This window comes from Schistocerca americana, chromosome 6 (genome assembly GCF_021461395.2).
Source record: "Schistocerca americana isolate TAMUIC-IGC-003095 chromosome 6, iqSchAmer2.1, whole genome shotgun sequence".
In the NCBI taxonomy this organism is placed as follows: domain Eukaryota; kingdom Metazoa; phylum Arthropoda; class Insecta; order Orthoptera; family Acrididae; genus Schistocerca; species Schistocerca americana.
Genome location: NC_060124.1, coordinates 205,806,125 through 205,819,434, shown reverse-complemented (window position 1 = coordinate 205,819,434; position 13,310 = coordinate 205,806,125). Strand labels below are relative to the sequence as shown.

At 41.5% G+C, this 13,310-nt stretch overlaps 1 protein-coding gene across 1 annotated transcript in view; it reads left to right on the top strand.

Annotated features, from left to right (window-relative positions):
* The window catches only part of LOC124620053, a 123,364-nt gene that overhangs the window by 38,748 nt on the left and 71,306 nt on the right, over nt 1–13,310 (top strand). The window contains exon 4 of the mRNA XM_047146720.1: nt 9,209–10,846. Coding sequence (XP_047002676.1) covers nt 9,209–10,846 — 1,638 coding nt within the window. The remainder of the gene's footprint in view (nt 1–9,208; nt 10,847–13,310) is intronic.

Genomic DNA, 13,310 nt, shown 5'->3' with positions numbered 1-13,310 from the left:
GACCGATGACCTCACTGTGTGGGCCCCTCCCCCAAATCAACCAACCCACTGATTGTCTCCAATGATTATGCTGCATATTCCACTTTCAGAATCAATTTTGAGTGTCGGTTCTTTGTGAGATGTTTTCCATACAGATCAGCCAAAACATTATGACCACTGCCCACTGTGACACAGTAACAAAAGTGTGTAAACATAGAAGACACGTAAGGGGGATAACCCTGGTGAAGATATGGGCTGCAAATGGGGAAATCCATTTAGATAAGCGACTTTGACAAAGGGGAGATAATTATTATGCAGAGTGTGTGAAAGAGTACCTTGAAAACGTCAAAGCTGGTCAAATGCTCACATACTACTGTCACTGGTGTATACGCAAAGAGGTATGAGGACGGTGAAACTACCTTTAGCTGCTAAATTGTCAGATGTCTGCGACTCTTCACAGAATGTCTGGTTCAGAGGCTTGTCTGCTGTGTAAAGTAGGATAGACAGTGACCTGTGGCATCCCTTTTGAGCACAATGCTGGTGCACACACAAGTGTTTTGGTGCACACCAATCATCGTACAATGTCGAACGTGGAGCTCCACAGCAGACCACCTCTACATGTGCACTTGTTGACCCAGCAACATTGTCAGTTACGACTGCAGTTGGCACAAGACCATAGGTCAATGAGAAATGGGTGAATCAATTTTGTGCTACACTAGCTTCACGGTCGTCTCAACAGATGCCGTCATCGAGGTGAGCAGTGGCTCGAAACGTGCAGCATGCCACGGACGTAGGTTGCTGGGAGCAGTATTATGCTGTGGGAGATATTCTCCTACTCTTGCATGGGACCTGTGGTAGTATTCGAAGACACGCTGATAGCTGCAAGCGACCTGCATCGCATTGTGGTCGATGTCCTCCTCAACGGCGATGTCATCATTCAGCAGGATAATTGTCCTTGTCTTGGTTCCAGAACCTTGCTACAGTGGTTTGAGGAGCATTATAGTGAACTCACACTGATGTCTCGGTGACAAATTCGTCTGATGTAAATCCAGTGGAACATATCTCAGTGCTATCAGGTGCCATCACCTTGTACGCAAATCAGTGGCCCATTATTTAAGTGAATTACGTGACCCTTGCATAGACATCTAATGCCACATTCCTCCACAAACCTACCAACAAACTCTCATTCCAAAGATGGACTTACAAGCTATTAAGCAGGTGGTCATAATGTTTTGGCACATAAAGATAAAGGTCTGCCAGAGTTTGTTGGAATTCGACTTTGTATTGAGTCTGTGGTGTAGATGATTCCACAACTGTCATGTGAATACCCAATGCCATGCACATGACTAGTGACTTGGAGGACAAACATTGTTTACTAGTTCTATTTTGTCAAAAACTGGCATTTTGAGCCCGTGGCTGGGTACAAAATATAGTTTGAATCTTACACAGAATATTACAGTAACCAGCCACTTTTTACAATGCTATTTATTTGTTTATGTAACCAAAACATCTTTCATTTAATAATAATAATAATTTGTCTACATCAATTAAAATTGTCATGAGGCACAATTACAATTAAAAAGACGTTGTCTCACATCTTATTTTCGTTGTAGGGCATCACCACCCCAAGGAAGTTTCGTCAGGTTGGGAAACAAAACACGAAATATAATGTAAAATGTGAACTAGCCATCTGAAGATGAACCTTTTGGTTCTAAAACGGTAACAGTGCTTTTTTTTTTCAATAAATAAATAGCATTGTAAAAAGTGGCTGGGTACTTAATCTTCCGTGTAAGAGTCAACCTATATGTTGTTTACTAGACTGTGCAAGGATAGTCACATCATGTGCCTTGATTGAGGAAGTGGGCCCTTTTCACTCACTCACTCACTCACTCTCTGTCTCTCTCTCTCTCTCTCTCTCTCTCTCTCTCTCTCTCTCTCTCTCTCTCACACACACACACACACACACACACACACACACACACACACACACACACACAAGTGCGATGATGCCTGGAGCAGCACAGATTCCGTATGGAGGCTTCATTGATGTAGCAGCAGCAGAGAGAGGTGACCCAACAGTAATGCATCAGACATCACTGGACACAGGAGGGGCATCACTTTGTCTTTTCTAAGTCCTGACTCTCTGTACAGTGTCACAGTGGTTGCATTAGGGTGCCGAGGCTTTGAGGAGAATGAACATTGCCAGACTGCATTTGTTGTTGTCATAGAGCATCAGCACCTGGCACGATGGTGGGGCACCATTGGGTACACAATGTGATCATCTAATTCGCGTGGCCAGTAATTTAAATAGCAGCCATGACACTTCTGTTCGTTTAACTCTGGTGGCTGTGCCCTATATTTGAGGCCCCCACGATGTTATCTTTCATCGACGTAATGGAAACCGCACATTCTCCGAGCTGTTCTGTCCTACCTCATACAGAGGGTGGTCCACAGTTACCCTGGTCAGTACAAGGTGCTACCCAAAATATGTGAGAATTTCATTGTATAAATCAGAGAAATACACTTATATCCTGAAGTCCTCTATCACCTTCAAAGTAGTCAACTCAAGCTTGTGTGCAACGGTTTCAGAGTTGTTCCCATTTTTGGAAGCACTTATAGTCCGCAGGGTGGAGGGTGTTCAGGACCCGTTGTGATTCCACTCGAATGTCTTCAATTGCCATTGCCATGTTGTTTTTGATCAGGAATTTTTTCCAAACGAGTGATGTGTGCCTGAGTATATAGTTATGGTGCATCAACCAGTCTTCTTTTTTCCACAGCTCTGGCCGTTTGGGCCAACAATTTTTCCTCATTCGCCTCAAAACCTCACAATAAAACTGCCCATTTACAAAATGTAACTTCCTGGCAGATTAAAACTGTGTGCCCGACCGAGACTCGAACTCGCAGGAGAGCTTCTGTAAAGTTTGGAAGGTAGGAGACGAGGTACTGGCAGAAGTAAAGCTGTGAGTACCGGGCGTGAGTCATGCTTCGGTAGCTCAGTTGGTAGAGCACTTGCCCGCAAAAGGCAATGGTCCCGAGTTCGAGTCTCGGTCGGGCACACAGTTTTAATCTGCCAGGAAGTTTCATATCAGCGCACACTCCGCTGCAGAGTGAAAATCTCATTCTGGAAACATCCCCCAGGCTGTGGCTAAGCCATGTCTCCGCAATATCCTTTCTTTCAGGAGTGCTAGTTCTGCAGGTTCGCAGGAGAGCTTCTGTAAAGTTTGGAAGGTAGGAGACGAGGTACTGGCAGAAGTAAAGCTGTGAGTACCGGGCGTGAGTCGTGCTTCGGTAGCTCAGTCGGTGGAGCACTTGCCCGCGAAAGGCAAAGGTCCCGAGTTCGAGTCTCGGTCCGGCACACAGTTTTAATCTGCCAGGAAGTTTCATATCAGCGCACACTCCGCTGCAGAGTGAAAATCTCATTCTGCCCATTTACAGTTCGACCAGTTGGAACAAATTCCTTATGCACTGTTCCCTAAGCTACAAAATAGCAGGTCAGCAACTGGAAGCAGTTAATTCCATAAATTATCTGGGAATGATCATATAAAGTTGATCGTTGGTAAAGCAGATGCCAGACTGAGATTCATTGGAAGAATCCTAAGGAAATGCAATCCGAAAACAAAGAAAGTAGGTTACAGTATGCTTGTTCGCCCACTGCTTGAATACTGCTCAGCAGTGTGGGATCCATACCAGATAGGGTTGATAGAAGAGATAGAGAAGATCCAACGGAGAGCAGCGCGCTTCGTTACAGGATCATTTAGTAATCGCGAAAGCGTTACGGAGATGATAGATAAACTCCAGTGGAAGACTCTGCAGGAGAGACGCTCAGTAGCTCGGTATGGGCTTTTGTTAAAGTTTGGTGAACATACCTTCACCGAAGAGTCAAGCAGTATATTGCTCCCTCCTACGTATATCTCGCAAAGAGACCATGAGGATAAGATCAGAGAGATTAGAGCCCACAAACCTTCTTTCCACGAACAATACGAGACTGGAATAGAAGGGAGAACTGATAGAGGTACTCAGGGTACCCTCCGCCACACACCGTCAGGTGGCTTGCGGAGTATGGATGTAGATGTAGATGTAGAATGTCAAAAAACTAAAAGATCAGCATTAACTTCATGTTGCTGCAAACCTATCGAGCTTTTTTCAGCCTTGGAGAGCATGGCGTTTTCCATTGTGATAACTGCTGCTTTGTTTCAGGGTCATAAACCATAGACCCAAGATTCATTACCTGTTATGACTCTGGATAAGAATTTTGGTCACTCTTCCACTCTAGGTTGCAGCTCAGTGCACGTCTGAATCCTGAGGTTTCTTTGGTTGATGCTGTGAAGATGAGGGACAAACTTTGCGGCAATTTGTCTCATGTTCAGTTTGTTGGCTAGAATTCATTGACATGTACTGTGTGGTATCCACAAGTCTGTTACAAACACTGTAAATTGCCCGTCTTCAGTCTTCGTGAATCATGCCATGCAGTTTCACTATAATGCCCTGTGTTGTGCATGTTGACAGTCAACTGCAATGTTTGTCATCTTCCACAGATTCTCTGCCTTCCTTGAAGCACTTCAATCACGCAAATGTTGTTGCTCAACTCACTGGACTCTTACCAAATGCCCCTGTCAACAAGTGGTGGGTTTCAGCTACAGTTGTATTCAACTTGAACAGAATTTGATGCAAATCCATTGCTTCTTCACGTTATACATTCCACAATTCGCACAAGTCCTGACACGTACCATGACAACTCGCAACTGTGTGCACCAAATATGATGCAACTTCGTGCCACAGTAGTGAAGATGTGTACCTGGAGACATTGTATTGCTACTGATTTCACTGGTACAGTGAAATTCTCAGATATTTTGGGTAGCACCTCATTCATACTCCAAATTTCTCACCCACTGAAATTGTCTGGCCGTGGGTTGTCGAGAGACGGGCAAGCCGATCCTCACCAGCCACTGTGATTGATAACGAATTCTGGCACGGAGTCGGGCCAGTGTGGAATGCTCCGTATCTGTCATCTGAGATCAGTTTGACATGATGCCCAGCTGGGTTAGAGCCATTGTTGATCTAGAGATGGCAGCTATGTGTACTATGTATCACATCTTGTACAGCCTCAAGTCACCTGTAAGTTTAATAAATCATTTTTACTGGTTTATTGTAAAAGCACATAAGTAAACTTTCATCATTTGCTGGCCTTCCTAGTGTTGCAATTTTAATGCCCAGTATTGTATGTAATAGGTTCACTGTAGGCTGTGAAGTGCACTGAAACAGCAAAGTAGTTTGCATTACCATAGCAATGTTTTCTATGCAGCTTATGTGGTTAAGGAAATAATTTTGAATTCTAATTTGTTAAAGATTCCAAATCATTTATTCAGGCCATCTTCAATAAATACTATACCACATTTCAAAAATGGAATCTTTTCTACGTGTTTTATGCTTAAGCAAATACAATTATAATTGTAAATTAAAAAAGCATTTTGTGAAATATAATATCTGACCAGTTCCACAGTTTTGTTACTTTTATCTCCTACAGAAAAATATCCCCACAAATAACCAATAAGTATTCCTGGACACATAGACTTTCTGTGGACTTTAATAATACATTCCCAGTTGATCTACAGACTGACAAATTGAGGAAATTAATGCTGCCATCAGTTTTCATGCTCAAATGTAAATATAATTTTGGGTTTATCTGATTAAGTTTGTCAGTTATGTCATATAAATCTTATTTGGTACCTCTAAATAAGACTACACTGACAACAACATGAGTTCTGTTAGAAAAGTATCCAACCTTATTGTTTTTTGTGAACAATTGATGGATTTGAATCTAGTGCACTTGCACGAGCGACCTTTATCCTTCATGCGCATGCATGAATTTTTTCCCACCCGTCAATATTATCAATTGCAGGCAAGCAACAGTTGAGTGAGGTAGTGTGAAGTGCTCACATCTTTTTTTCATTGCAAGGAGTTGTGCTACTGCATCGGATTTTGCCAGAAATTGGACAACAGCCAGGTGAAAACCATTTGGAAGATTCAGACAGATTTCAGTAACAACGCTATGGGCATCACACGGAGTAAGGAATTGTAAAACTGGCTTAAAGATGGCCGCACATTGGTGGAGTCTAGCAGTTCTCTGGTTGCCCATCAACATGCTGAAAAGACCAGGTCACTGCCAAAATGAATGCTGTGGTGATGCAGAACCATCATGTGACTATCAGAGAAATTGCAGAAGAGGTGGGCATCAGCACTTTTTCCATTGTGATCAAAGATTTGGGCATGAAGAGAGTTCTGATGAAATTTGTGCTAAAGCTGCTGACAGTGAAGCAAAACCAAGTTTGTGTGGAAGTCCCACAGGACATGCTGGACTCTACAAACAATGACCCCAACTTCATGAACACTGTAATCACTGACCGTGAATCCTCTGCATGTGGATACAGCCTGGAAACCAAATCCCACTCGTCATAGTGGAAGCATCCCTTATCGCCAAGACCAAAGAAGGCCCACCAAGTGTGCAGCAATATAAAAGTGATGCTGACTACTCTCTTTGACTCCTGTGGTGTGGTACACCATGAGTATGCACCACAGGGTCAAACGATCACCAAAGAGCACTACAGGGATGTCCTCCGTCACTTATGTGTTGCTGTGCCGTCCAAGAGACCTTACTTGCAGTCAACAGGAAATTGGTACTTCCATCACAACAGTGCTTCAGCACATTCCTTGGACTTGGTTCAGAATGTTTTGGTTCAAATCCAGATTCCTGTGCTTCAACAGGCTCATTACTCTCCTGATATGGCCCCGTGCATCTTCTAGCTATTCCCTAAATTCAAGAGGCCATTGAAAGGAATATGATTTCAAATAAGAGAGGACATTATGGCAGTAATGACAACCGAGCTAAATGCCATTCCAAAAGAGGCTTTTTTGGCATGCTTCCAACAATGATGGCACCGTTGGGAGAAGTATATGGAGTCCAAAGGGAACTACTTTGAGGGTGATTAGGTGTCCAGTGCTCTAGGTAAGCCAGTCTTTTTTTTTTTTTTTTTTTATTGGCCCAAGGTTGGATACTTTTTTAACAGATCTCGCAGAGTATTTTCTCTTTTGCATTGGGAAATGCCCCAAGAAAGTTAAATTTAAAGCAATTGAGGAATATTTTTGACATTCAAATAATTGAAGAATATTCTTGACAAGTTGCTTGATAAACTATTACCAATTGCTAAGCCATCTCCCATTCCATAAATTTTTCCATTAAAGGTAAAGAACTGGAAATCAAGGTTAAATTGCAAGAAGCCTAACAGATCTACCATTCTTTATTTTTCTTTAAGCCGCTGATTGCCATTCCCATAATCATAAGAAAGCTTAAAATAAAGATCTTTTCTTTTCTAACTTATCTATAACTTCTAATTTTTGTTAGATTATTAGAACAAATATGGGTTTACCTGTCGTCTTCCTAGCACATGAAAACTGCTTGTATGTTCAGCAGCAGCAAGAAATATGATACAGGTTAACAGTCATTGTCAGTGGCCAATTTCCTATTACTGTCAGCTTTACATGAGTCAGAAATTGCAGACCCTTAGCTCCGAGAGAAAGGTTTAAGCAAGTAAATAGAGGAAATCTCCGCACATTTATCTGAAGATAAAATGTGAAAAGTAGAAAAATATTGCAGGACTGCCCAAATGTGAGATTGGGGCCCACATCGACTTCTAGTGGGAAAACATGAGTCATGTGTCTAATAGCATTTTCTAATCAAAAATATTTGGTCTAATTATATAAGAATAGTGCAGGCTTTGTTTTTATTATTTTCAGAACTTCGTCCACTGTGCACATAGTATAATCTGCAAGCCAGCTAACTTGCACCCATATAATTGAGAAATTGCTGTAATTTTAAAATTCCTGTGTTTTACATTGTCCATCATTAATGACATTGTCAGTTTAAGTATTAAAAAGAAATGGGTTCACAGGGCATAGGGTCATGTGCAGTGCAATATAATATTCTTATGTGTTTTTCATTAGACATACTTTCAATTATTGTTAGCAAACGTGGGACATTTGTTCAGTTAGATGTGGTTTGACACACTTCTTTACTCTGTGAAAAGCTTTTTCAAAATCAGTAAAAGTAGTGTAAGGTTGTAAATTTTGTTTATTATTTATACCATTGTGAATATGCAGTCTGTCCATAATCAACCTTTATGGAATCCATTTTGAATATTTGATAAAGGACGTCTTGGTGTACATCATGAGCCACACTTAAGAAATATATATTTGCCAAACCGGTATTTGGGTCTGTAGCCCATCATCAGTGGTATCTGATACAGAGGATAAAACAAACAGATGTATGCTTATCAATCTCTGTAACATACAGCATTTTATATACACTAAATTGGAGACATTGTGCACTGCTGCATTAGTCAATATGTTTGTCAGATACAAAATCTGTATGCTAGTTGAAAATGATACGGATCTAGGAAACAGAACCCTGAGAAATTTAAAATCTAATTATAACATTGTACATAAATGTGCCTACAGGACCAAGACAGGAGTTTTTATCTGTCATACACCTGTGTTACACAAACATGTGTCCTACTTGGGCATAAGCTGACCTTTTGTGTGGTGGCTGTCTTGACACACAGTAGGACTGCTGAGGTATGAGGAACAGTTAAAGGAGGACAGTGTCGGCATCTCCCTGAAGTCACCATTACCCATGTTTTGCGTTTATATGAAAGCAGAGATAATGCATACAACACTTGGATACCCATGACTATCTTCTAACTCGCCAGTTTTCTCCACTAGCGGCTGCTCCAGGAAAAAGGGTAAACTTACTGTGACCAAACTGGATGTGATGTTACTATGAACTGCTAAATGGTCAACTGCCCGGTCATATTCTACGTACTGACATGTTAAGAAAACATGGAACTGGTGCTCAGCTCATAGTGTACATCAAGATGTCCTTTGCTAAACACATACAAGATTTTAATTTTGGAGGGAGTTGAGTAGCACTTCTACTAGCATGACTATCCAACTTTTGAATTTTCTTTGTATAGATTTTATACACTGTGAACAGTAGTCTTACGCCTCTGTAGTTCAGTTTTCTTACGCATTAGTTATATTGTTGTGTTGCTACATCAGTTTTCATTGATATACCAAAATAAAATACACCTCAGAAATAGTAAGCACTTATGTTACACTCATCTTAATGTACACATGATATTATTGAAATGGTTATAAGATAATATGAATTTTGCAGGATCCACCATTGAGGCTGATTGTGAAGCGCACCCTAACAGTGAGCAAGAGCTCTGACCTTGCAGCAGAGTATGCAGCTAATGAAGACATTACATTGCCGAAACCAGGACCACGTGGAAGGCGGCACAGTACTAATGACTGTCAGTCTAACCGTCGAGAGAGCCAAATGGACAATTCTCTCCGTTTTAGCCAGAACGTGGACCAGCCTGACAGTAGCATGCAATGGCGCAAACGGCGAAACCCTGTATCACTTTCATCAGTTGATGGCGAGGAAGATGCCAGTAATGATGCTGATGATGATGAAGAAGATGAAGATGATGATGATGACTATGATGATGAGGACTGGGTTCCTAAGAGCTACAAGTACAGAAAATCTGTTGCTGGAGCGCACAGCAACTTAAGTAAGAGGGTGCATTTGGCAAAGCGAAGAAAATCTATTAACGTTGGAACTGATGACTACTTAAAAATTTCGTGTGTAAAAACTGTAGAAACAGTGACAGCATCCCCTGAACAGGTGGCAGAAACAAACAAGGAAGAGTCTTTGATCACATCAACAGATACTATGCATCTACCTGAAAGGGAGAAGACTGCAGTGGTTGAAACAACTGTAACAGCTGTTGTGGATACACCCAAATCATCAGTTGAAGAACATGTTCCTGATACTACTCAAGTCACAGTGACATCCCACTCTACCACTGAATGCAGTCAACCACTTGTGTCGCAGATCCAACACAAAGTCTCTTGTGATACTTATGAGACTTGTCAAGAGCCAGCACCAAAGAAATACAAAAAGGCATGGCAGGAATTATGGAGTGCTCAACAAAATAATGTGTCATCACTTCCAGAGGTGGCAGGTAGAAGTAAAGAATTGCAACATGAAGAAGAGAGATGCACTAGGGACCTCACACAACCACCAACAGCAGAGACACGAATTGTTGCCTCTCCATCTTCATCTAGTCATATGGATCACCAGGACACTTCAGAAGGGCAGTGTAAAGGCAAGGTAGGCATAACAAGCAAAATATCATCTCAGCTGACTGTGGCGCCTCACAGTCTAAGTGATGATTCAGTGGAAACACTCAGTGATACAACTACAGATGAGTCTGATAGTGAAGCCAACCCAGTAATAATGCATCAGAAATTCAGTAGTGTAGTCCAACATCAGGATGTCGCAGTACATGCTTCACAGCAGCCACAGGGATTTACTACGCAGCAGCAGCAGCAAGGACTTATAGCTGAAGCTTGGTACATGGTGAACAGAAGAATGATGAGAGTGCAAGTTCAAGGTCGCCTTGATGGTGCATTGAACAAAGTACCTCAAGAAATAATTGAACACTGTGTGCAACAACTGAAGAGATCAGATGAATCTGTTCACTCATTGCATTATAGTCTCTTTCCTTCAAACTATTTACCTGTGCATAATCAAGAAGTAAAGCCGTTTTTGTGTCGCCACATTGGGTGTGGAGTGGAGTGTCCATTCTATCCACCTTGCACACGTGTTAAACAAGAGCTTGTGGATGATATTCAACTTTACCATCAGCATCCAATATTCACACCATCCTCAGGGATGTTCCCGTATGATGGTCAGCCACTGGGTTGTGCTAATGTGGTGGTGCAAACAGAAGGCTGTTTTAAAAAGGTGAAGTATGTTTACTATGTAGCAACTTGTCTTATCTGCCAGTTTTTTCCTAATACAATTAAGCTGTAGCTGATTTCAATTATTTGCAGCAAATATTTCAGAGGCCAATCACTGAAGGCTCATGCGGCTCCAGGTGACTATAAAAACTTTTCTGCATCATAATGTGATCCCTTTACAGAGTGTTCCCTGATTTGTTTTGTGGGCAAGAGTAATGATGTGAATCCTCTCAACATCAACAATGAGGACACAGGTTCAGCAGATTCATGCAACTCATCTCCATTATAAATATTCCAGTTTCCTCTCTGCATGGACATAAGATTTATTTAAGACTGAATGTGGCACTGCACGCTGCTATGTTCCTTGTGCTTCCTGTATGCTTGCATTTCTTGCATACAGTAATATCGAATGGCATGCTAGCAGAAACAACTGGCACAATTAAAGGAAGGATATAACCAATAGCTGTGAGAACAGGATGATATGCTATCTGTCATACAATGAACTTTTGTCTGAAAAAGCAATCAGATTGTTACTTGTCCTGTCCAATGGCATAACAGTCTTTCTAGATCAGAAAATATGTACTCTCATTATTATGTGAGGGGTAATGATTACCCCTAGGTATAAGCCCATTGCAAAACTTTAATTTCTGATATGATTTAATCCTTCCTACTCCAACAATGAGTGACACTCAACATTGTTTTCCACTCTGATGTCGAGCCTTGTTCGATATGATTTTTCGTACCTCCCACATGCTCCATTCTTCAATCTGCCAGTAGCGTAGATTAATACTGTATAGTACTGCCCTCTAAGGATACCTGTGCTAACTCCGATGTCAAACTATAGCAGTCGTGTTGAAACAAAGGTTTTGTTACACTCAGGTTGATAGGTGCAAGATGGCTAGTTATTCATGTACAGTCTTTTCTGAGGAAAACGTTGTAGATCTTTTAGAGGAATCTTTAAGTGAAAGCAAGAATGATAATGATTTTGATGATGACAGTGATTCATTTGTAAACAATTCTAAGGTGAGAGCTATCAAGCAGATTGGAACCTGTGTAGAATCAGTGTGTTAGCTGAAATGTCATTGATACCAAAGCAACTGAAAGTATTGTCTTCTGCAGTGGATACTGTCTACTCTGGAGGAAGTACAGGATTTATCACTGCTTGTCAGTGTGAGAAGCATGTCAGTGGTAGACCTGTGACCTCTGTACAGGGAAGACAGGGACCAGTGAGAATTTAGGGTACTACACTCATCCTGCTACCCAATGAATTTTAGGTGCTGTCTTCCACTGAAACTGAAACTGAGCCCAGTGAGATGCATCTCACTTGTTGGGAAGCCTGCTGTGATCTGTGTCAGGAGGAAGAAAGTCGCAAAAGGTTAGAAGTCTATTAATCATCTGCAGTTCAAACATTAGGACAAATAATGGCATCCCTGAAGCAAATAGCAGCAAGGTATGTGAAGAATCGCCTTGTGCACACTGTGGGGAGTCCTTATTCAACACTATGTTCTGGCAGCCATTGATGGAACAAGATGAAATCAACTGCACATCATGGTTCACTTTGGAATGAATGATACCTGTCATCTGGGATCCAAGGTCATATCTGGATCATTTCATCTGCCTGACAGAGACTGTTGAGGACACCAGCCTTGGTGCAAGCTTCTACAAAGCTCACAATCTGCAGCATTGCTACCAGAACTGATTGTTTCCTTATGGTTATGAGGTGAGTAGAAGGAATCATCTTGTGGTGCAGAAGGCTTTAACGAGGGACTTCAAAGGTTCTGAGACTAGTTAGCTTGTGACTTTCTTGACTTACATCATAGATTGAGAATTGAAGAGTTTTCCTACATGAGTCAGGGTTGCACTATAAATAAGAGCTGCCACCCAGGGTGCTGACCCTGAGCTGTTAGTCTAAGATTCAAAGAAATGCCCCCCCCCCCCCCCCCCCCCGTTCCACAGATTAAATGATTAAAAATCATAGTGATCAACTACTGAAGCATTTGCTGCAAAGTCCCAGAAGTAGTAGAGTTCTAAAAAGTAGTGGAGCACATATAAAACTAGGTACACAATATTGGTTAAAACCCAGAATCAAGAGCAGTAAAATTAGTGGAGTAAATATAAGTGTATGTCAGAAGGTGTATTAGTCACAGTAGACAATTAACTCAAAAGCCCCTGAGAGAAACATAGGCGCTGCATGAGAGATTGTTTGGGCAAGAATCAAGGGTGTGCATGAAATTGTAAGTGGATCTTTCTGTCCACCACCAGGTTCATCATCCCAATGTAACCATTTTAGTCGTCCCAACAATCAATTGGGATAGTTAGTTTTGTAAATGATGAGTGTGACAAATCATCCTGTGAAACATTAAATCTTCCTTTACAACTATCTAGGTCAAATAGTTTGTGAATTCACTCATGATAGAAATATATTAGTATAAATGGCAAAGATACACCTGACCGTTTTGAGGCTGCCT